Raw genomic sequence first — 21318 nt, 5'->3', positions numbered from 1 at the left:
CGCGGTTTAGCATTTCCTCTTCAGATACAGTACACAGCATCAGATCAAAGGTTTTATGTAATTACTCAGAGGGTCACTCGAGAGCAGAGACTTGACAGGCTTCCTCTTCTTTATATAACATTGTGGAAAGAGCTGTAGATGGACAGGAACCACATTAGGTCACAGTCGTTGGTGGACATTTGGAGCTTTGCACACACCAGTGTCCACGCTGCGGGTCTGAGGCCTCCTCCCCCCCCCACCTCCCCGTGTAGAGTCAGCCTTGCTCCATTTCCATGGTAGTGAGTGGGTTGTGCGCCAGGCAGACCAGGCTGTGGCAGACCAGACCATTTGTACTAAATGTATTTAGAAAAATAAGCCGTACTGGTGAAGCGGTGCCCGCTGGCCACACTCTGTGGAGATGTGCCCGTGCTGTCCGTGGGACACACACTAACACCCTGGGTCCCTCCGTGTCTGGTCGTTCCCGTGCCTCTGGTGTCGGGCTGTGCCCAGGACCTCCGTACTTTTGCTTGAGGCAGCGTGCGTGCTGTCCCGCCTCCTACCCCTTCCTCCTGCCCCTTCCTCCTCTGTTTGGGAGTAAGGTTAGAAGAGGCAGAGGTGAGTGCGTCCGTCCGGTTTGGTCTCTCGGTGGTCGGCTGTGCTGTCTGGAAGGAAATCCCTTCTGACAGGTAACCTGCACTGGTTCAGCCCGCCTAAGCATTTCTTTCACCAACTTGGAAAACTTTAGATGCACATGTTCCCAGTGTTGCACATCAGCACAATGTCTGCACACAGAGGTTCCTGCAGCGTGGGCTCCTCTCTGTCCCTGGCGCTCTGGGGCATGTGAGGGGCCCAGAGGCACAGTGCACTGCATTGGTAGCACGTCAGTTTACACGGTCTGGCCTGGGTGGGGCCGGGGGACTGAGTGGCTGGCTGCAGCCTGCCGCCACACGTCACCAGGACATTTGCCGTAAAGTCAGCTCGATGCGTATTGGAGAGGTGAAGGTTACTGAGGCCACACAGAGGCTGCGGCCAGCCACGGGGCTGGGGGGGGACAGCAGAGACCAGAGGCTCGCCGCAGGGCCTGCGGAGCTGAGGCCAGACCTGAAGGAGGCCGCGCCTGCCACCTGGGTGATGCCGCGGGCGCCGGTCTGTCCTCCTCAGAAGACAGCTCAGAGGAAGTACCAGCGGGAGGGCAAGTCCATAGGCCCACTCTCTGCCTCCCCATCTCCCTCTGGCGTCTTGGGAAAAGCTCCACAGGAAGCGTCCTGGCAGTGGAAGGACAGGGCCACCTGGCGTCGCGGAAACTGAGGGGCACCCGGCTGACCCATGTGGGCCACCTCTGGCCACACAGTCACGTGTGATCTTGTTCTACGGTAGGACTTTGCAGGACAGCAGGAACCGCCTTGCGCTTTTCCCAACAGAGGGCTACCCTCACCCTCCAGACTGCGGCTGCCCCCGTGGGACATCCTGGTGCTCACGCCTGCCATGTCAACAGACATGGTGTTGGTGCCTAGGCGTCTTCAGCTGGAGGGCAAGCCAAAGTGGCTGTGTCCCCCGCCGGTGCCCCTGTACCAGCAACCTTCTTTCTCTTAGGTTTTGTTTTCTGTTTTAATTTTTTTTAATGTTTATTTATTTTTGAGAGAGAAAGAGACGGCATGAACAGGGGAGGGGCAGAGAGAGGGAGACACAGAATTCAAAGCAGGCTCCAGGCTCTGAGCTGTCAGCACAGAGCCCGACGCGGGGCTCGAACCCACGAAACGTGAGATTGTGACCTGAACCAGAGTTGGACACTTAACTGACTGAGCCACCCAGGCGTCCCTCTTTCTCTTAGGTTTTGTTTCATTTTCCTTTAACTTTGTTGGGTGGTAAGGAGCAATATGAGGGGCCCCGGCAGCCCCCTGGGACCACTTGTGGTTCTCCCACCCCATGTGGCAGTGACCGCCAGCTGGGTTCAGGTATGTCACGTGCTGAGAGCGACTGCCAGGCTCAGAGTTGTGGGCCCAGGAAGGAAGCACGGTGCTGGTGAAAAGTCAGGTGTGATAGTGAAGAGTCCTCCCACCTATGCTCCACACTCCAGCCCTGTGCCACGCTCACCTTGGAGCCCGTGTTATGTCTCCTGAGGTAGGACTGTCCTCTGAGGACACTCTGGCCCTGGTCGGGTGGCCCGGGCACCATGTCCAGAGACATGCCTGTGGTGCCGACACAGTGGTGGAGGCCCAGCCAGGACAAAAAAAGGTCAGTGCTGTCAGCCAGCCGGGGCCCACCGGTAGGGACACACGGGCCAGGCGTGGTGGCAGGGCCCCAACGTGATCGCTGCGCCCCTGGGGCCCTGGCCCAAGATAGGTGCACCTCTCCTCTCCCGGCTGTCGGGGTCTTGTCTGAAGTGCTGTGTGTGTCGCAGGTGTGCGCACGCTGTCTCTTCCCCGGGCCTCCTCCCAAGGGCTCTTCATCACCATACGTTGAGGGCGAGTCTGTGCGAGGCTTTTGTCCAGCCAGACCCTGAGCCTCCTGCTGCAGAGCTATTTCTGCCTCCAGACACAGGATGCAGCAAATGTTGCTTGAAGTTCTAGGTCTGGAAAGATTCCCCTGCACACTGGTCTTGGGGAGCACTTTTGATTGTGGTGTGGAGTGGAGTGGAGTGGAGGCGTCCACACGCTACACAGCTGTCCCTGGTGCTAGTCTGGAACTAACCACCCTGCGCCCCCCCCCCCCCCCCCCCCCCCGTCACTGTTCTCAGGGACTCCCTGTGAGGAGGCCTCAGCAGTGGACCGAGAGCTGTTGCTGGCGTTTGTGCTTTTCCCTGGGGCTTAGTGCCCCATTTCTGATGGGCAGCTCGAGTCCATGGTCACTTGCTGTCCCATGGTCCGGCATGTAGTCTCCACTGGGAGCCAGTTGAAAGCAGGAGCCTTTCTGGAGTGCTTTCTAAAGGAAAGGGTATGGCTTTGCTCCGAAGTCCTAGAAGTTTGCACCGTTGCTTCTCCTAGAGGGTCTAGCCAGAGGCCCCAGAGTGTCCTTTTTCGGCACAAAAGTGGAAGGCTCTCAGCCTGTCCTAATTAGCTAGGCCATCCTGGGCACGGCTGCTTGTGGGTTTTGTGTAAAGGAAAGGAATTGGTCAAGATTATTTCTTTGAACTCCTTTCCAGCTTACACTGTACAAGTGTATTCAGCTGAAATGGCAAAGGGATAAGTAAGTAAAGACAACTCTAAATGAGAGTTACTCTGAACTCTTAGGCCACATAAGCCCATCCACAGCATGAAAGTATGCTATGGACTCCGGGTGCTTGCCCGCAAAGATCTAGAGCCTTGTGCACGTTGCCGGCTGCTGGGGATAGGCAATGCCTGGGGTTTGGAAACCCTGGAGTAGACCATTGGTAGTGCTGACACGGTGGGTCATGTTGGGGCTGAGAGGGAGAGCAGGCCAAGCTACTTTGGGGTCTTTCCATTTTAATGATTCATCTGATACATTTCATTACCAGTGTTTAACAGTTCACCTGGATGGCCCATTGTCAGGTTTTATATAGCTTGTCATTTCAACTGAATGGACGTTCAGGTATTTCGATCATAACAGAAATTCTCAATGAGTATTAGGAAAATTTTATCAGTAAATGTTTTTTTTCTTTTTTCTTTTTGTTTTTCTTTAAGTTCTCTATCTAGACATCACTTGTAGTCTTTTACTATGAAATTGTTATTTTGCTTATATTTCTTAAAGTTGGGGTTAAAAAAGCATTTTCTTAATGTTTATTTTTGAGAGAGACAGAGTGAGAGCGGGGGAGGGTCAGAGAGAGAGGAAGACACACAGTATCCGAGGCAGGCTCCAGGCTCTGAGCTGTCAGCATAGAGCCTGACGCGGGGCTCGAACCCACGAACTGTGAGATCATGACCTGAGCTGAAGTTGGTCGCTTAACTGACTGAGCACCCAGGTGCCCCTAAAGTTGGGGTTTTATAATCAAAAGTCATCTGTAAAAGATTACAAAGGAATAAAGACTGAATAAGTGTGCACATACCTGTGCTCAGTGAAAAATCTTCCCGGTGGGAAAAAATTAGTCTTTTGCTTTCCTCTTTTCTAGGAAGAATTCCTTTGGTTACCGGAAGAAACGGGAGGAGAAGCTGACAGTGAGTACATCTAGTCCGTGGCACTTTTGCAAGATTCTTAAGCTTAATTCATATTAAATGTGAGATTTAACTACATGAATGAAGGTTAAGAGGTTTTATCTTAATCTGATATGCATCAGGTGATAACTGACATTATTGCAGCCTAAAGAGGAGAAGTTGGAGGCGACTGTAAAATACTGGTCACTAAAGAGTCTGGAATGTCACCACACCGTGACAGTGTGTGTGCAGTAGGCACAGCCAAGACCACAGTGTGCACACGCGGTGGTCTACACACACATTGTGAGTTTTCTGTGTGTGGATAACTGGACAGTACTAGTTCAATGAGCTGAATTTAATAGTTCTGGCAAGCAGAATAAACTTTCCTGTGTAGGAGTTAGTGCATCAGTATTTTTCATTCAAAACCCTTAACTTCGTATCTCCTATGTGGAAAGCATTACTGCCTTGTGCTCTAATGGTCAGAACGACCCCACTAAGGGTGGGCCCGAGCGAACGCTGCATCCTGGAGGCATGGCCACATTTGCTTGGGCGGATCATGTGGCTCCTCCTATAGATAATGCTTCTGGGCTCGGTGTGGGGTTGGATCCATACCTTTCTATGTGAAGCATGCCAGCTTAGCTCATGTGGACCTGTGGGTGGATGGAAGGATGCCCATCCTTGCACTTCAAGGACTGGCAGGACCTTCAGTAGATTCTTGGTCCACCCCCTGAGCCAGTGAGTATGTGCTCTCCTGTCACACAAGGTACATTTTCTCTGGCTAGTTAGAAAGTACAGATAAGTAGTTAATAAAGCAGTCGTAATTCTGCTGTGTTGGTTGATTTAGTCTAGGTTTTGGTGAACCCTTTGGTGAGGCAGTCTAAATTGGCTGATTACAGTTGGAATTAATGAATTCTTCTAACATTTGGACTAACAAGACTGGTATCAGAGTATGTCTTCAGATATTAGTTCCCTGAACTGAATTACTCTCAATTCGTTACTAAATTGCCTTCAGAGGGGACATTTATTCCTGTCGCATTTTGCATACCTGACTCACGTGTTCATACCAGGGAGCCTCTTGGAAGGCCAGGCCCATGATGCAGGTGCATTTATTAAGGGGAGTGCACCTGTGGCTGCGTTGGGACGTTCTGGTGACTTCAGGAATTTAGAGACTGTGATAGCACATGTGTACTTGGACCAACCAGGTTGTGGGAGCAGGGCCTCATTCACCTTGTCTCAAGCTGTTCAGATCCTAAAACACTGTTAAACACTGCATTCAAGACGGGACCTCACCTGAAGGCACTGCCATTTTGTAACTCCCGCATCTAGACAGTGCTGGCTACCTGAGGACTCCTGCAAAATCAAGATTTAGTAACATTTTTGTGAAATCTGAATCCCTGGAAATGGGGTCTTCTAAAAACCTGTGTTCATCTCAGAAAAATGCAGATGTTTACAATAAAACCTCTGAAACCTGCTTTGAGGTCACAGGCTGCTGCATAACTTAGGGCTTTGGGGAGTTACAGAGAGCACAGAGGAGCTGAGTGGCTGGTAAGCGTAAGCTGGGTTCTGAGGGTGAGTCACCAAAACGCACCTGAACCGTAGACCATGGGAAAGGCGAGAGGCAGGTAGGGATGCCCCAAAGAGATAGTGGGGATGGTTTTTTTTTAACTTGTAGTGCATTTTTATTTGTGTATTTAAAGTTTTGTCGGGAGTTAAAGTGTTCCGTTAGTTTCAGGTGTACAGTCTAGTGATTCGACACTTCCATATGTCGCCCGTGCTCGTCATGACAAGTGCCCTCATGTCCATCCCCCACTTCTTTCGTCCCCTCTGGTAACCAACTTTGTTCTTTATAGTTAAGAGTCTGTTTCTTGGTTTGCTTCTCTCTCTTAATTTTTTCCCTGTGCTTGTTTGTTTCTTAAATTCCACATATGAGTGAAATCCTATGGTATTTGTCTTTCTCTTACTATTTCACTTAGCATTGCACTCTCTTGCAAATGGCAAGATTTCATTTCTTTTTTTTATAGCTGAGTAAAATTCCATTGTATACATGTTGCCTCTTTATCCCTTCATCTGTCACTGGACACTTGGGCTCTTTCCATAGTTTGGCTACTGTAGATAATAAACATCAGGGTGCATGTATCCCTTTGAATTAGTATTTTTGTATTCTTTGGATAAACACCCAGTAGTGCAATTGCTGGGTTGTAGGGTAGTTCTATTTTTAACTTTTTGAGGAACCTCCATACTGTTCTCCAGTGCGGCTGCACCAGTTTGCATTCCCCCCAGCAGTGCAAGAGGTTCCCCTTTCTCTGCATCCTCACCAACACCTGATGTTTCACGTGTTGTAAATTTTATCCATTCTGACAGGTGTGAGGTGGTATCTCCTTGTCGTTTTGATTTGTATTTCCCTGATGATGAGTGATGTGGAGCACCTTTTCATGTGTCTGTTGGCCATCTGGATGGCTTCTTTGGAGAAATGTCCGTTCATGTCTTCTATTTATTCATTGGATTATTTATTTTTAGGGTGTTGAGTTTTATAAGTTCTTTATGTATTTTAGATACTAAATCATTGGATATGTCATTTTCAGGTATCTTCTCCCATTCCAAAAGTCGTCTTTTAGGTTTGTAGTTTGTTTCTTTCACCGTGCAGAGCTTTTTGTCTAGATGAAGTTGCAATAGTTTATTTTTGCTTTTGTTTCCCTTGCCTCAGGAGATGTATCCAGTAAGGAGTTGCTATGGCCAGTATCAAAGAGGTTACTGCCTGTGTTCTCTTCTAGAATTTTTATGGTTTCAGATGTCACATTTAGGTCTTAAATCCGTTTTTAATTTATTTTTGTGTATGGTGTAAGACAGTGGTCCAGTTTCATTCTTTTGCATGCTGCTGTTGAGTTTACCCAAGACTATTTGTTGAAGAGGCTGGTTTTTTTCCCCCATTGGCTTTTCTTTCCTGCTTTGTCACAGATTAATTGACCACACAGTTGTGGGTTTATTTCTGGGTTTCCTATTTTGTTCTTGGTTTACTTCTGGGTTTCCTATTCCGTTCTTTTGATCTCTGTGTCTGTTTATGTGCCAAATACCATACTCTCTTGATTACTATAGCTTTGTAATATAACTTGAAGTCTAGAATTGTGATGCCTCTAGCTTAGCTTTTCTTTTTCAAGGTTGCTTTGGCTATTCGGGGTCTTTTGTGGTTCCATATAAATTTTAGGCTTGTTTGTTCTAGCTCTGTTATTTTGATAATGGTTTAATCAAATGTGTAGATTGCTTTGTGTAGCTTGGACATTTTAATAGTATTCTTCTGATCCATGAGCATGGGATGTCTTTCCATTTCTTTGTGTCCTTTTCAGTTTGTCTCACCAGTGTTTTATAATTTTCAGAGTGTAGGTCTTACACCTCTTTGGCTAGGTTTATTCCTAGGTATCTTACTGTTTTTGGTGCATTTGTGGTGTTTTCTTAATGTTTGGTTTTTTAAAAAATTGTTTTTAAATGGTTTCATTTTTGAGAGAGAGTATGAGTGGGCGAGGGGCAGAGAGAGAGGGAGACACAGAATCCGAAGAAGGCTCCAGGCTCTGTGCTGTCAGCACAGAGCCCGACACGGGGCTCAAAGTTGTGAACCACGAGATCATGATCTGAGCCGAAGTAGGATGCTTAACCAATGGAGCCAACCAGGTGCACCATTTTTAATGTTTATTTTGAGGGAAAGCGTGTAGGCAAGCAGGGGAGGGGCAGACAGAGAGGGAGAGAGGGAATCCCAAGCGGGCTCTGCAGTCAGTGCGGAGCCCAGTGTGGGGCTTAATCTTACGAACTTGAGCTGAAACTGAGAGTTGGACACTTAACCGACTGATCCATTCAGGTACCACAAGTTTTCCTTTTCTTTTCTTCTCTCCCTTTCTTTTTCTTTCTTTCTTTCTTTCTTTCTTTCTTTCTTTCTTTCTTTCTTTCTTTCTTTCTTTCTTTCTTTCTTTCTTTCTTTCTTTCTTTCTTTCTTTCTTTCTTTCTTTCTTTCTTTCTTTCTTTCTTTCTTTCTTTCCCTCCTCTCTTCTCTTCTCTTCTCTTCTCTTCTCTTCTCTTCTCTTCTCTTCTCTTCTCTTCTCTTCTCTTCTCTTCTCTTCTCTTCGAGAGAGACAGCATGTACCTGTGATCAGGGAAGGGGCAGAAAGGGAGATAGTAGAAAATCTTAAGATGGAGCCCAACGCAGGGTTTGATCTCCTGACCGTGAGATCATTACCTGAGCCAAAATCAAAAGTCAGACATTCGACCAACTGAGCCATCCAGGAGCCGTGGCGTATAGTTTTTCATAACATCACTGTGATGTTGGTTGGTGTTTCTCCTTTGTCATTTGTGAATTTATTTTTTGGGGTCCTTTCTCTTTTTTTTGATAACTCTGGGGGGGTTTATCCATTTTGTTAATTTTTTCAAAGAACCAGCTCCTTGTTTCATTGATCTGTTTTTTTTTTAAGCTTCTATATCATTTATTTCTACTCCAATCTTTATTATTTTCCTCCTTCTGCAGGCTTGAGGCTTTGTATGTTCTTTTTCTAGCTCTCTTAGGTGTCAGGTTAGATGTTTATTAGAGATTTTGCTTGCTTGAGGTAGCCCTGTATTGCTACATACTTCACTGTTTTAAACCACTTTTGCTGCATCCCAAAGGTTTTGGACCGTTGTTTTCATTTTCATTTTCATTTATTTCTGTGTGTGTGTGTGTGTGTGTGTGTGTGTGTGTTTAATTTCTTTGATTTCCTGGTAAACCCATGCATTCTTTTTTTTTTTTTTTTAATTTTTTTTTTTCAACTTTTATTTATTTTTGGGACAGAGAGAGACAGAGCATGAACGGGAGAGGGGCAGAGAGAGAGGGAGACACAGAATCGGAAACAGGCTCCAGGCTCTGAGCCATCAGCCCAGAGCCTGACGCGGGGCTCAAACTCACAGACCGCGAGATCGTGACCTGGCTGAAGTCGGACGCTTAACCGACTGCGCCACCCAGGCACCCCTAAACCCATGCATTCTTTAGTAGCATGTTCTTTAACCTCCATGTATTTGAGAGCTTTCTAATTTTTTTCTTGTGGTTGACTTCTAGTTTCATAGTGTGGTCTGAAAATATGCATGGTATTTGTATTTGTTGTTTTTGTTTTTGTTGAGTCCTGATTTGTGACCCAGTATGTAATGTATTTTGGAGAATGTCCTGTGTGCACTTAAAAAGAATGTGTATTCTGCTGCTTTAGGATGGAATGTTGTCAATGTGTCTGTTAAGTCCATTTGGTGAGTAGGTCATTTAAGGCTACTGTTTCCTGGTTGGTTTTCTGCTTAGATGATCTGTCCGTTGCTGTAGGTTGGGTGTTAAAGTCTCCTATTATTACTATATATTAGTATCGATTAGTCCCTTTTTGTTTGTTATTAATTGATTTAGCTCTTCTTGTTGGAGAGACCCCTTTATTATGATACAGTGCCCTTCTTTATGTCTTGTTAGTCTTTGGTTTAAGATGTAGTTTGTCTGATACAAGCATGGCTACGCTGGCTTTCTTTTGACGTCCATTAGCATGATAGATGGTTCTCCAATCTCCTCACCTTTTTTTTTTTTTTTTTTTTTTAATGTTTTTAACGTTTTTATTTATTTTTGAGAGAGACAGAGACAGAGACAGAGCACGAGCAGGAGAGGGAGACACAGAACCCGAAACAGGCTCCAGGCTCCAAGCTGTCAGCACAGAGCCCAACACGGGGCTCAAACTCAACAAATTGCAAGATCATGACCTGAGACAAAGTCAGACGCTCAACCTACTGAACCACCCAGGCACCCCTCCATCCCCTCACTTTCAATCTGCCAGGTGTCATTTCAGTCTGAAATGAGTCTGCAGGCAGCATATAGATTTTTTTTTAATCCATTCTGATAATGTCTTTTGATTGGAGTGTTTATTCCATTTATATTCAAAGTAATTATCGATAGATATGTATTTAGTGCTGTCTTATTACTTGTTTCAGTGTTTCTGGAGATTTTTCTGATCCTCTCTTGTCTTTGTCACTTTTGGTCTTTCCACTCAGAGTCCTCTTTAATATTTCTTGCAGAGCTGGTTTAGTGGTCACAAACTCCTTTTGATTTTGTTTGGGAAACTCTTGCTATCTCTCCTTTTATTCTGAATGATAGCCTTGCTGGGTAGAGAATTCTTGGCTGCCGATTGTTCTCATTCAGAATATATCCTTTCTGGCCTGCCAAGTTTCTGTTGAGAAATCTCCAACTAGCCTTTTGTGTTTTCCCTTGTAAGCTAGGGACATCTTTTGTCTTGCTGCCTTTTAAGATTTTTTTCTTTATCTCTGTATCTTGCAAATTTAACTACAATATGTCTTGGTGTTGACCTGCTTTTGTTGATTTTGAGGGGAGTTCTCTGTGCTTCCTGGATATGGACATCTGGTTCCTTTCTCAGATTAGGGAAGTTTTCAGCTGTTCCTTCCTCAAATAAATTTTCTGCCCCTTTTCTCTCTTCTTTGGGGACTCTTAAAATGTGAATGTTTTTATGTTTGATGGAGTCACTGAATCCCCTAAATCTATTTTGTTCATCTTCATGATTTTCCATTATTTAGTCTTCTTTGTCACTAATTCGTTCCTTTGTTTATTCCAGCCTTGTGTTCATTGCATCAAGCCAGTTTCCTATCTCAGTTTTTACATTCTTTGTCTCCAGTTGATTCTTTTTTTAACTCTTTTATCTCTGTGGTAAGGGTCTCCCTGATACCTTTTTTTCTCAAGCCCAGTGAATATCCTTATGATTGTTGCTTTGAATTCTCCATCAGGTAGGTATGTTACTTAGATCTGTTTTGCTTAGATCTCTGGTCGTGGCCTTATCTTGTTTTGTCATTTGGGATGAATTCCTGTGAGAGAGGGTGGGATTTTTATCAGTGTGGGTCCCTTTTCACTCTTTAACTTGCTGTCTCTTGAGTTCTATCAGATTTTGTCTAGATTCTGTCTCTATAGGGAGTAATCTTTCTGTTGCTGTAAGTTGCTGGGCATTGTTGACCCTTTCCAGCTATGTGAGCCCATGAAAGCATTGCTTCCAGTCAGAGTAGCCCATATTTACCAAAAGACGCTTACCTCCCACCTGAACTCCTATCCCCGTTCTCCTCCCTGTCTTCTTCAGCCAAGGGACTGGACACCCACAGAATGACTTCTAGCCTGTTAAAGCAAGTTGCTTTGATAATTTTTCAATAAAAATACATCATTGCCTTTCTCCCGGGATCTTAGGTTTATAAATTATATTATTCTGAGTTTATTTTCTTGAAGTCAAAGAATCTGATAAAAATCTGTCCTCAAATATGTTTTTCCATAGTGATTATAAAATATAAAGTGAGTAAATCAAGTTTTCAGATAACTGAAGCCCCTTCTGCCTTGTTAAACCATTTTCAGTGGAAATCTGTGTAAAATTCTTACATAAGTTTCAGAGAGTTCAAAGTGACACTTTTTGGTTTATTTCTTTCACTATCTTGTTTATAGTTTAGAGGATAGGCTCTCCTGTAATAACCCAGACCTTGTCTGGAAAGGACTAAGGTCAGGGGCTATACTCAGGCTATTGTGATATTCGACCGGTGGGGTCAAGTTGTTTCACAGTGCTCTCTCTTGTGTGTCACCATCTCCATGCTTTCCTCAGCTGCACGCTTGTGTCCACCTGGTCGGCTGACTGTGGGCCAGGAAGTGGACAGTCTGGGAATCTCAGAGAAGTGGCTGTACGGCCAATGACAGCCTCAGGAGGGTTGAGCTTCACAGCTGTGCTCCCGATGGTTGCTGCTGCCTAACAAATGATCTTTGACTAGGTGACGAAGTGTTGTGATGGTTGGATGACCTGTGTTATTTTCAGGCAGAGGGGGAAATCAGAACGCTAGGGAACGGATTGTTTGCCTTACTTTTCTGCTGCGTGTCTTCGTATCTTACAGTCTGAGCTTCCGCAGCATGACAGTGTTGTTCTCTTTCAGAGGAGTCAAACTCAGTCTCCAACGCCACCAAAGCCCCCGTCCCCGAGCTTTGAATTAGGACTGTCCAACTTCCCTCCGCTGCCAGGAGCGGCAGGCCACCTGAAGACCGAGGACCTGTTTGAAAACAGGCTGTCTAGCTTCTTAATTGGATCATCAAAAGAAAGGGTAAGATCCGTATTGCTGATGTTTGCTTAGTGCTGAGTTTCAGTCCAGTGCTTCTGCAGGTTCTTCACACAGGCAGGTGTGTGCATGTGGAAGAGGTTCAGAGAGGGTAAGTGATTTGTGGAGGCCACATGGATTTGGAGTAGTCGGGTCAGAGTTGAACGTACAGCTAGACCCTCTCAGTGCATTCCCTCGCTGCCTGCCAAGGTCAGAGGTGGAAACCTGTGTCGTGTGCCACACAGACTCTCTCTCTCGCTGCAGACTCAGATTGCACTTTTATTGTTGTTATTCAGGACCTGACTTTATTTTACAAGTCCACAAAATAAAACAAAAACCTGAATTATAACAGAAGTGATATAGTTTTTAGTAATCGACATCACTAAGGAGAAGCCGAGAATGATTTTACTGTAATTCCGGTGGCTTTGGCCAGCTCCACGGGCTACCACACCAGTTGCCCTCACTCTTCTGTACTGTTTGCAGGCCCAAGAATGAGGGGAGCTGCCGAAGTCAGAGAGTGTTAGTCTGCAGTGCTCCTTCTGGGTTCTTCGATTGTTAATGAGGTTTGGAGGGTCTGTGCTGGGAGTGATGTGTGGTGCCTGGGTGAGCGCTTAGCCGGGTCGAGGCAGGAACAGCTGTCAAGTTGCCACGGTAGCATTTGTCCTCTGCCTGGCTCTCCACCAGTCTCGTTGTGTCTTTTTCCAGTGGAAATCTCCCCACCTACTGCCTCAGATGGAAGGCCTCTGGATTGGGGCAGGCACCGCTTTGCAGCCACGTCCAGACTGTGGACACTTGCAGGGCCACCACAGAGTCCCTCAGTTACCAGGCCAGGGCTCAGGGCAGGATTTATAGAGCCCCATGTTCAGTCCTTGTCCTGTTGCTGCATGATAACTGCTCCTGTTTTTTCCCCCTGATTGTTTATAGTATTTATGTATATGTATTTTAAATGTTTATTTTTGAGAAAGAGACAGACCATGCGGGCAAGGGGCAGAGAGACAGAGATGGGATCCGATATGGGCTTTGCACTGACGGCAGCCAGCCCAATGAGGGGCTTGATCCCATGAACCGTGAGATCATGACCTAAGCTGAAATGAAGAGTTGGACGTGGAACTGATTGAGCCACCCAGGCACCCCTGTATCATTTAGTTTTTGAAGAAAGAATGGCTAATTGTAAGAAGTCTTGGCCGGGTGCCACACCCAGGTGGAGCCCCTGCAGCGTCCCTCTCTGTGCCCTGGTGCCTATGTGTGAGAGCAGTGGGGACTCCGGCAGGGGCCGCAGCACTGCCCTGCTCACCTTGCCCCCCCCACATGCTCTCAGTTCAGTCCACTGCTGAACCTTTAATCTGCTATGAAAATAGAATCATAAGAAAACGTTATATTTGCGCTTAATCTCACTTCCAATTACGTACTAGTCACACAGTGTGAGGGAGACTGTCCATTTGTGAAGTGTCGCTGTGTGTGGTCACTGGCTGGAGTAAGAGCATCTAGCTTTATTCACGTCTTTGCCCCATGATTGTGCACAAATTAATGTAATTGTTCCAAACCTTGGTTTCCTCGCCTGTTCAATTGGGAATTCACACACCTCCTTCTGGGGGACGGTTTGTGCATTCAAGCGGGAAGTGTGCCCACACCCACCTCTCACCACAAGGCCCTCAGACTTCTATCTGTACTGAAGTGTTGATTTTCTTGGTTTTAGTTACAAAAATGAGCCATGTGGGAATTAGGTGGGAACTCGAGTGTTCATCATGTGCCAGGCTGTGCTAGGCACCGGCGTGTCAGGAATAGGATGCCTCTGATATTTATTCTTTGGAGAAAAGGAGCTTGTGGAGAAGTAGAAGCCCAAGGGTGGTCCATGTCACAGGAGTGAAGAGGTGTTTGTGGGCAGAGCGGGGGCTCCCTGGAGGACAGGGCTTTGCTTCTTTGGCTGCTGGATGGCGGTGTCTTCCGGCCGCTCCCCTGTGTGGAGGCTGTATGTTCAGCTCAGGTGGAATGACCCTGGGTCCTGGGGAGGAAGGCAGCAAGCCTCCTTGTCATTCAGACCAGGAACTGTTACTGGTATTTTAAGGTCATTCTGAGAGATCTGTGAGGGCTTCTTCTCCACCCAATTTAAACTTCATCCCTTGGTTTTCAGGGCCTGAATGTGGACGCAAGCACGAACACGCTCCCCGCAGTGAGCCCCAGAGAGCCCTTAGCGCCAGCTGCCTGCACCCTGTCTGCAGCCTATGGGCGCTCCCCCTCCCCCTCCCACCTGCCTGAGTAAGTACCACCTGCCGCCAAGCCTCCATGCCGTCAGATGCCCTTGCCTGGCGTGTGTGGGAGATTCACACCGTGGGTGGCGTTTTTGCAGGGATCCCAAGGTGGTGGAGAAGCAGAGGGAGACCTCGAATGTGGACAGACTTCCTTCTGCCCTCACTACAACAGCGAGTAAATCGGTGCAAGTGAATGGCGCTGCCACGGTATGTTGATGTGGGAAGAAGATGGTTCCTTTCCTGCATCTTGTCTGTCTTATCCAGCTTATCTGCCGTGAAGTCTGATTTGTGCTTTCTGTACCAAATACCTTGTGTATTGGCTACTAACTTTCAACCAAGTGTCCTGCTTCTTTCTCATTGCCACTGTCCCGGGACCTTTCTGTTTCTCTGTTGGTTGAGTGAGGTTGTCTGCAAGTCTCTGGACCGTTGCCCCGCCTTCTCTGTGGATTCTGCTCACTCAGACCGGTGCTGTCACAGCAGACAGCAAGCAGAAGCACGGCCGCCGCTACCCCCACTCAGGGCAGCTCTGTCCTGGCCACGGGCCCCTGCAGCTCCTCTCCCTGCTGCTTTGCCCTTGGTGCGCTCGCCCTGTTTGTTCTGATCTGTGTTGTCCTCAGTGTGATCTTGGGTGAACTTCTGCCATTGACGTTTGGGAGTTAAATCCTTAGGTCTACAGGGTTGAATCTTTAAAGAAAAAATTTTTACAGATTGTAATTATTTTTAAGTTAGTAAATGGCTTATGGACGTGAAATAGTTTTAAGTTTCTTTTCTACTATTTAGCCTTCAAAAGCTGAAATATTAACTTTTTTTTTAAAGTTTTTTTTTTTTTTTTAACTTTATTTATTTTGAGAGATAAGAGAGTGAGCTGGGGGAGGGGCAGAGAGGAGGAGAGCGAATCCCAGGCGGGCCCAACGTTCCTGATGCGGGGCTCAATCCCATGACCCTGGGCTCACGACCTGAGCCAAAAGAGCCAAAATCAGGAGTCTGACGCTCAACTGACTGAGCCACCCAGACTCCCCTTTCTAGAAAGGTGTTTTTTTTTTTTTTTTTTTGTAATTTACAAAGCAATTTAATAAGTTGAGAGGCAGCATTTAGTGAATTAAATAATATAGGGAGTTTTGGATCTGTAATTGATATACATTCTATTAAAAAAAGGAAACACTTTGTATTAGGTCACCACACTGATTTATACAACATTCAAATATATAAAAACACGAGGAAGTAAGTTCCTTTGTGACCCCAACTGAGGTATCTTTTCTTTAATCCTAAGACAACCAGTTTTAGAAGCTAACACCAGTAAGTTTACAGAAGTACAAAACACCAAAACAGCTTAAGCAGAGACACTTTATTTTTAAGAAAAGTATGTTTTCTCATTTTCTATTCTTGGCATAAATTTTAATTCTTCCCAGTAGAACCCAAATCTCCTGAACCCCTTTCAGTGTCATCCAAAACCTGAACTTCCTCGATTTCTGGATAAAAAATCCGTTCACAAATGAGCTGTGCAATTCGATCACCCTTTCTCAAACTTTTCTTTGCCAAAATTAAAAAAAAAATTTTTTTTTAACGTTTATTCATTTTTGAGAGACAGAGACAGAGCATGAGCGGGGAAGGGGCAGAGAGAGGGAGACGCAGAATCCAAAACAGGCTCCAGGCTCTGAGCTGTCAGCACAGAGCCCGATGCGGGGCTCAAACTCACAGACTGGGAGATCTGACCTGAACCAAAGTCGGACGCTCCACCGACCGAGCCACCCAGGCGCCCCTTCTTTGCCAAAATTTAGTACAACACCCACATTTCCTCTATAATCTTCACCTATGATGCCAGCTCCTACATCTATGAGGTGTTTCGCAGCCAAGCCAGAACAGGGAGCTCCTCTTCCATAGCACCCAGAAGGAAGAGCTATCTGAATGTCCCATTTTCACAAGGACTTTTTCCATAGGTGGTACTGTGTGATCATAGGCATTGTACAGGTCGTAGCCAACGGCCCACACGGACCGCTTGCTCGGGGCGGTGGCGGGCTCCGAGAGCCAGACAAAGCAGAGCCGCGTGGCGTCCTCCACAGGCCGAGCCCACTTGCTGGGGGAGATGGTGGGTGTCGCTTCAGAGCAGGGCATGGCAGAGCAGAACGAGAGAAAAGACAGCCGCCAAGGGAACAAGCGGACGCCTCTAGAAAGTTTTTAACTCTGTCTTCACCTTTCCTGAATCCAAATCCACACCACCAGCCTCTGGTAGTTTGAAATGGGCACAGATGTTATTTGACGTTCCTTGGTGAGTGATGGGCTGCATCGCTTACAGGTGTTCCAGGAAGCCCGTGCCATGCGCAGTGCCGTGCTTGGAAGGAAACCTGGGCAGAGAAAGCAGGTGCTGCTCCTGCCTGTTTGCAGGGGCACCGTTTCTCACACCCCCTTGGAGGCTTCCGTATGGCGAGAGAGTGTGTAGAGGCCAGTACTATGTGTCTGAGCACCTTTTCTAGTTTTACCCATTTTTACAGGATATTTCTAGAGTGTCTCGGAGGGAACCCTGTGTTGTGGGAAAATAGAAGTTGTTGACGTTTATGAACCTTTACCGGTGACGGTACCTTTGAATGTGGAATTTGGCTACTGCTGAAAACTTTGTTCACTTTTACCTGAAGTAGACTTTATTTTCACATGTTTGGAGACGTCATTTTGTGCGTTGTTGTGTCTGTTTCCCAGGAATTGCGAAAACCCAGCTATGCGGAAATTTGTCAGAGGACGAGTAGAGAGCCTCCGTCTTCCCCGTTGCAGCCCCCGAAAGAACAAAAGCCAAATGCTGTTGGTTGTGGGAAGGAAGAAAAGAAGCTCGCCGAGAGAGAGCCCTGTGCCCCCAAGTCCAACCCGGGACCACCCAAAGACCAGAGGAGGCCACCAGGCCGCCGGCCCTCGCCCCCAGCGGCCGGGAAGCGTCCACACAGAGAACAGAGCACCCCTCCCAAGTCCCCTCAGTGAGCGCCGAGGTCTGGGAGGGCTGTGAGGAACTGAGGTCGCCACAACTCAGCACTGTCCCACTCGGGGCCGAGAGTGAGCCGCTGGTTAGGAGCTTGCAGCGTAGACGGGCCGCTGAGGTGCCTGCAAGTGGTGTTTCTTCCGTGAGTCGGATTTCCCCCCTCTTGAAAAAAAATCTATTTTTCAGGATTTAATTAATATAAACCTTATTTTAGGTTGGTGCTTAACTGGAGGTGATGCATAAGTCTGATTTTTTTCAGGATAGTAAATGCATTTATCCTAACAAATTGATATTTTTATTAAGCCTCCATGTGGCTATGAATGCAAGCTCTATATATAGTGAGTTTTTCTAAATTAAGCGGAACTATGCTACTTCATTTTTTAAAATAACTGGTTAGCAAGTGCATATCTCTGAGATGTCCAGACCGACGGGTGGGCTGCAGACGGCTGGGATCGAGGTTGGAGGCAACACAGTCAGTGTGGCCTGGAGAAGGGGTGGGGTCAGGTGGTGCCCTCGCTGGCATGGGAGTTGTACTTCATTCAGAATCTTAGCAAGTGACGCTAGCAGTTGTTTGGGTTTTTTTTTTTTTTTTTCTGGTTTTTTTGTTTGTTTTGGCTTTTTTTTTTTTTTTTTTTTTTTTTTTTTAAGTATAGCCTGTTTTTGACCTACTGGGCAAGATGCACCCAAGAGAGCCCTGAAACCGTGAGTTTTTATGTGCTGCAAGCAAGTAACCAGCCTCTCAATCCAGACTCCGTGGCTGTTGTGTAAGATAGAGTCAAAGCACATTGTGAATAGAACCTACATGAAAACGTAAACCTGGTTGCCCACCGACGCGTCACTGCGAAATTGTACCCTGATGTTGTCTTGCTCCTGCGAGCTGGCCCGGAGGGCTCGGGAGCCACCGTGGCTCTTGCCTTGGCTCCCGTGGCTCCCCCGCATTAGCTCCGTGGGAGCCTCCCCGTGCCTCCGTGTCGGCACACAGTGGAAGTGTTACTTAAGTCGTGAGAGAGGTGTGTGCGGTGCCCGTGGCGGTGAGGCCAACAGTTCCCTCCGAGACGAGGGTCTCACTGACTCCCTTCCGGAAGTGCTGCACTCTGAAGAACACGCATGCACTAGCGCTAGCAGTGGATAATAAAGTTCAATATAAATTATTTTGTTTTAAAATGCCTAAATTCTTTCTTTAAGTATTCTAAGCAGCAGACATTAAAATATTTCCTGCTAAATGTAACCATACAGTTTATTCCACAAAATGTTATTTAACAAGACTGAGGTGTTTTTTTTTTTAAAAATTATTTCCATCCAATATTTAAAGACTTGAATTTTATTTAAACTTGAAAATGACTTTGCCTTAACTTTTGTAGAAGACAGCTTAGAGTTGGCGGAGGCCGGCCCCTGGGTGGGCGCGAGTGGGCTCCAGAGCCGCTCTGTCACGTGGGGCCGCCGCCGCCGCCGGGGTTTCTGAGTGAGCGCTCCGTAGTGTGGGAGCTGGGCTGGCAGCGGTGTCTGTGATGTACCCTGAAGATCTGCAACAGTTGACCTTTCTCAGATTGTTGAGAAATCCTGTAAATGCAAATAGTCGATACTGTATTAAATATGTGCACTTGGGAGTGTGTGCTTTGCTTGTACAGTTGTAAATAATCAGAACATATTAAAAAGGTACCCTAAAGAGAAAAATCTGATAAAAATTATTGATATATTATAAATGTTGCTATTGAGCTGGATGTAGATAAAACTAAATGTTGTGGTTTGAATATTATTTTAATTTGTTGAGGTGTTTTTCTTTTCCTCTTATGCTGGTGTGTTGGACTGATTCTCCTCTTTGCTGCTGCAGAAGGGAAATGGAAAGTCCTGTTAAAGCCTTCCGATGTCTTCATGCTCTTCTTAAAAGTCTGTAAATATGTACTAATCATAGCTAATGTGAAAGCATAACGTAGGAAGCAGAAACTGGCAGGATCTTCAGGAGAACGTAAAAGAGAATCTACTTAAAATCATAAATAGCTACGCGCGATTCGCCCTGCCAGAGGAAAACACGCCCTGGTGAGCTTGACCGTGTCCTTCAGAGAAGCTGCCAGTACTCAGATTTTACTTAGAAAAAACAGTGCTAGTATGTTGCAGATGCCTGTAAAAGGAACATGGGGATTCGTTTTTTTGTAGTTGAGGGATTGTGGACTTAAAAAATCAGGAAGAATTGACCTCTGACACCCCAGCTAATGAGTACTGTGAGAAGAGTTGGAAAGGCGAGCCACAGGAGGTCCGCACTGAGCGGTCTTTGCTGGAGGAGGGAGCGGATGCCGTCAGCCTTCATCATCCCCGAGCCGCAGACCTGTGGAGCTGACACACTGGTTTTCAGGAGTGCCGTGTCCTTCCCCCGGCCGGGGGGTGTGTGTGCTAGAGCCAGCTGTAGCCATCTACTGCACACGGGACGGAGGTGGTCACTCGTGACAGCAACGGGACACGGCTAGCCAGTGTGGCGGCCGTCCCACTGCACCCACGCCTGCACCGTACTGCAGCTCTTGTCCTCGTGGCCAGAGTCTGTCGCATCCAGATTTGCAACCTCGCTCTGCTATTTTTATAGCACTCTTTTTAATTAAGCAAAGATGATATGCCAAATAGCTATATTACGTCCAAAAAAGCTCATCTTTCTGAGATCCTTGTGAGATCTTACACTCACAGAAAAGGAGGGGAGGCTGGGACGCAGCACGGGGGGCGGCCGCTCTGGCGCAAGCAGCCAGCAGTCTGAGGCTTTTGTCCATTTCTAGAAACGTCACTCTTTCCTTTCCTCAGCAGTACCTCAGGGTGTAGAGTCAGATACGGCAATCACAAATGACGTTTTAACTTGTAAAATTGTGTGAGGATACTTCTAATTTGGAAATAGAGGGATGAGAATCTGGCCCCATTTCACCAGACATGAATTTCAAGTAGAGTAGTTGCTTTTTAAGAGTTGGTGTCCTGATGTTCCTGGTCTGGCCCTCCTGTCCCCGCATCACTGATTGTCACTAGCGGGTGGCAGGAAATGTTTCCTGTTGCTGGATTAGCCAGGAGCACAAGGTTTACATTTAAACACCGGCTCCGTTTGTTCCGAGGGCAGCGGGCGAGGAAGGTGCGCGTCTGTGCCTGCCGCCTGCGAGCTGCAGTCGTGCTCTCGTGCACTTGGTGGCCTGTCACCCGGAGCGCAGCAGACAATCCAAGTCAGGAGCAGAGCGGGATGTAATACGGAAGCTTTCTTGAGGGCTTTTGTTTTTGTTCTACTTTTCATTAAGACTGGAATCAAGCTTACATGTAAACTATTGGTAATTTAAGTTTCCTTTTGTGTCATTCAGTGTAAAACTGTCTAATTTGAAAAATGTAGGTTATGAAAAATAAAGATTTAGGCACTGTTCAATTTTTCTTTTGATTTTTTTTAATTAAAAATTTCTTCAAGAATACATCTTTTTAAGAAATAATTTTTGTGTCTTCCCATTAGTGTATATATAGAGAATGAAACATGGTTGGTTGCCTCCAACTTGTGTTTGGGTCATCATGGTGCCTCGCACACTGAGCGTCTGCAGCGTGAGGGTACCCCCGGGTGCAGTGGTTTAAGGCACTTGGGGGAGTATTAAATCCAACATTTGCCACAAAGGTAAATACCCTATGTCGGGATCTTTTGTTTCTTGTTAAATGGCCTGTCTCCCCTGAGGTGTTCCCATAGAGTTGCTTGATGATGGGTCCTTGTGGTTCTCAAATCAGATGTGAGCCTCAGAAACAAAGTAATTGACTTATCCCTAAATACCGGTGATGCCAGCGTTGCTCAAGGCTGAATGGACGAACGTGTTAGTGTATTACCGAGTTGATGCACACAGGTCTACTTAGATGTTAATGGACTGATTTTCCTCGTCTGTGAACTGCCTGTTCATATCCTTTTCCCATTTTTCTGCGGCGTTACCTTTTTCTTACT

General features: G+C 46.5%; 1 protein-coding gene and 1 pseudogene across 3 annotated transcripts in view; one reads left to right on the top strand and one right to left on the bottom strand.

Moving 5' to 3' along the window:
- LARP4B (La ribonucleoprotein 4B) overlaps positions 1-20766 on the top strand; it is a 93220-nt gene extending 72454 nt beyond the window's left edge. For all 3 annotated transcript variants that reach the window (XM_043563343.1, XM_043563344.1, XM_043563342.1), the window contains exons 14-18: positions 4046-4091; positions 12015-12179; positions 14305-14429; positions 14521-14629; positions 17114-20766. In XM_043563343.1, coding sequence (XP_043419278.1) covers positions 4046-4091; positions 12015-12179; positions 14305-14429; positions 14521-14629; positions 17114-17386 — 718 coding nt within the window. In that variant the 3' untranslated portion in view covers positions 17387-20766. The remainder of the gene's footprint in view (positions 1-4045; positions 4092-12014; positions 12180-14304; positions 14430-14520; positions 14630-17113) is intronic.
- Positions 15753-16757, bottom strand: LOC122473157 (annotated as a pseudogene).
- Positions 20767-21318: the final 552 nt, after the last annotated feature.

The sequence above is a fragment of the Prionailurus bengalensis genome, chromosome B4 (assembly GCF_016509475.1).
Source record: "Prionailurus bengalensis isolate Pbe53 chromosome B4, Fcat_Pben_1.1_paternal_pri, whole genome shotgun sequence".
Classification (NCBI taxonomy): Eukaryota; Metazoa; Chordata; class Mammalia; order Carnivora; family Felidae; genus Prionailurus; species Prionailurus bengalensis.
This window is presented reverse-complemented; position numbering and strand designations above follow the sequence as displayed.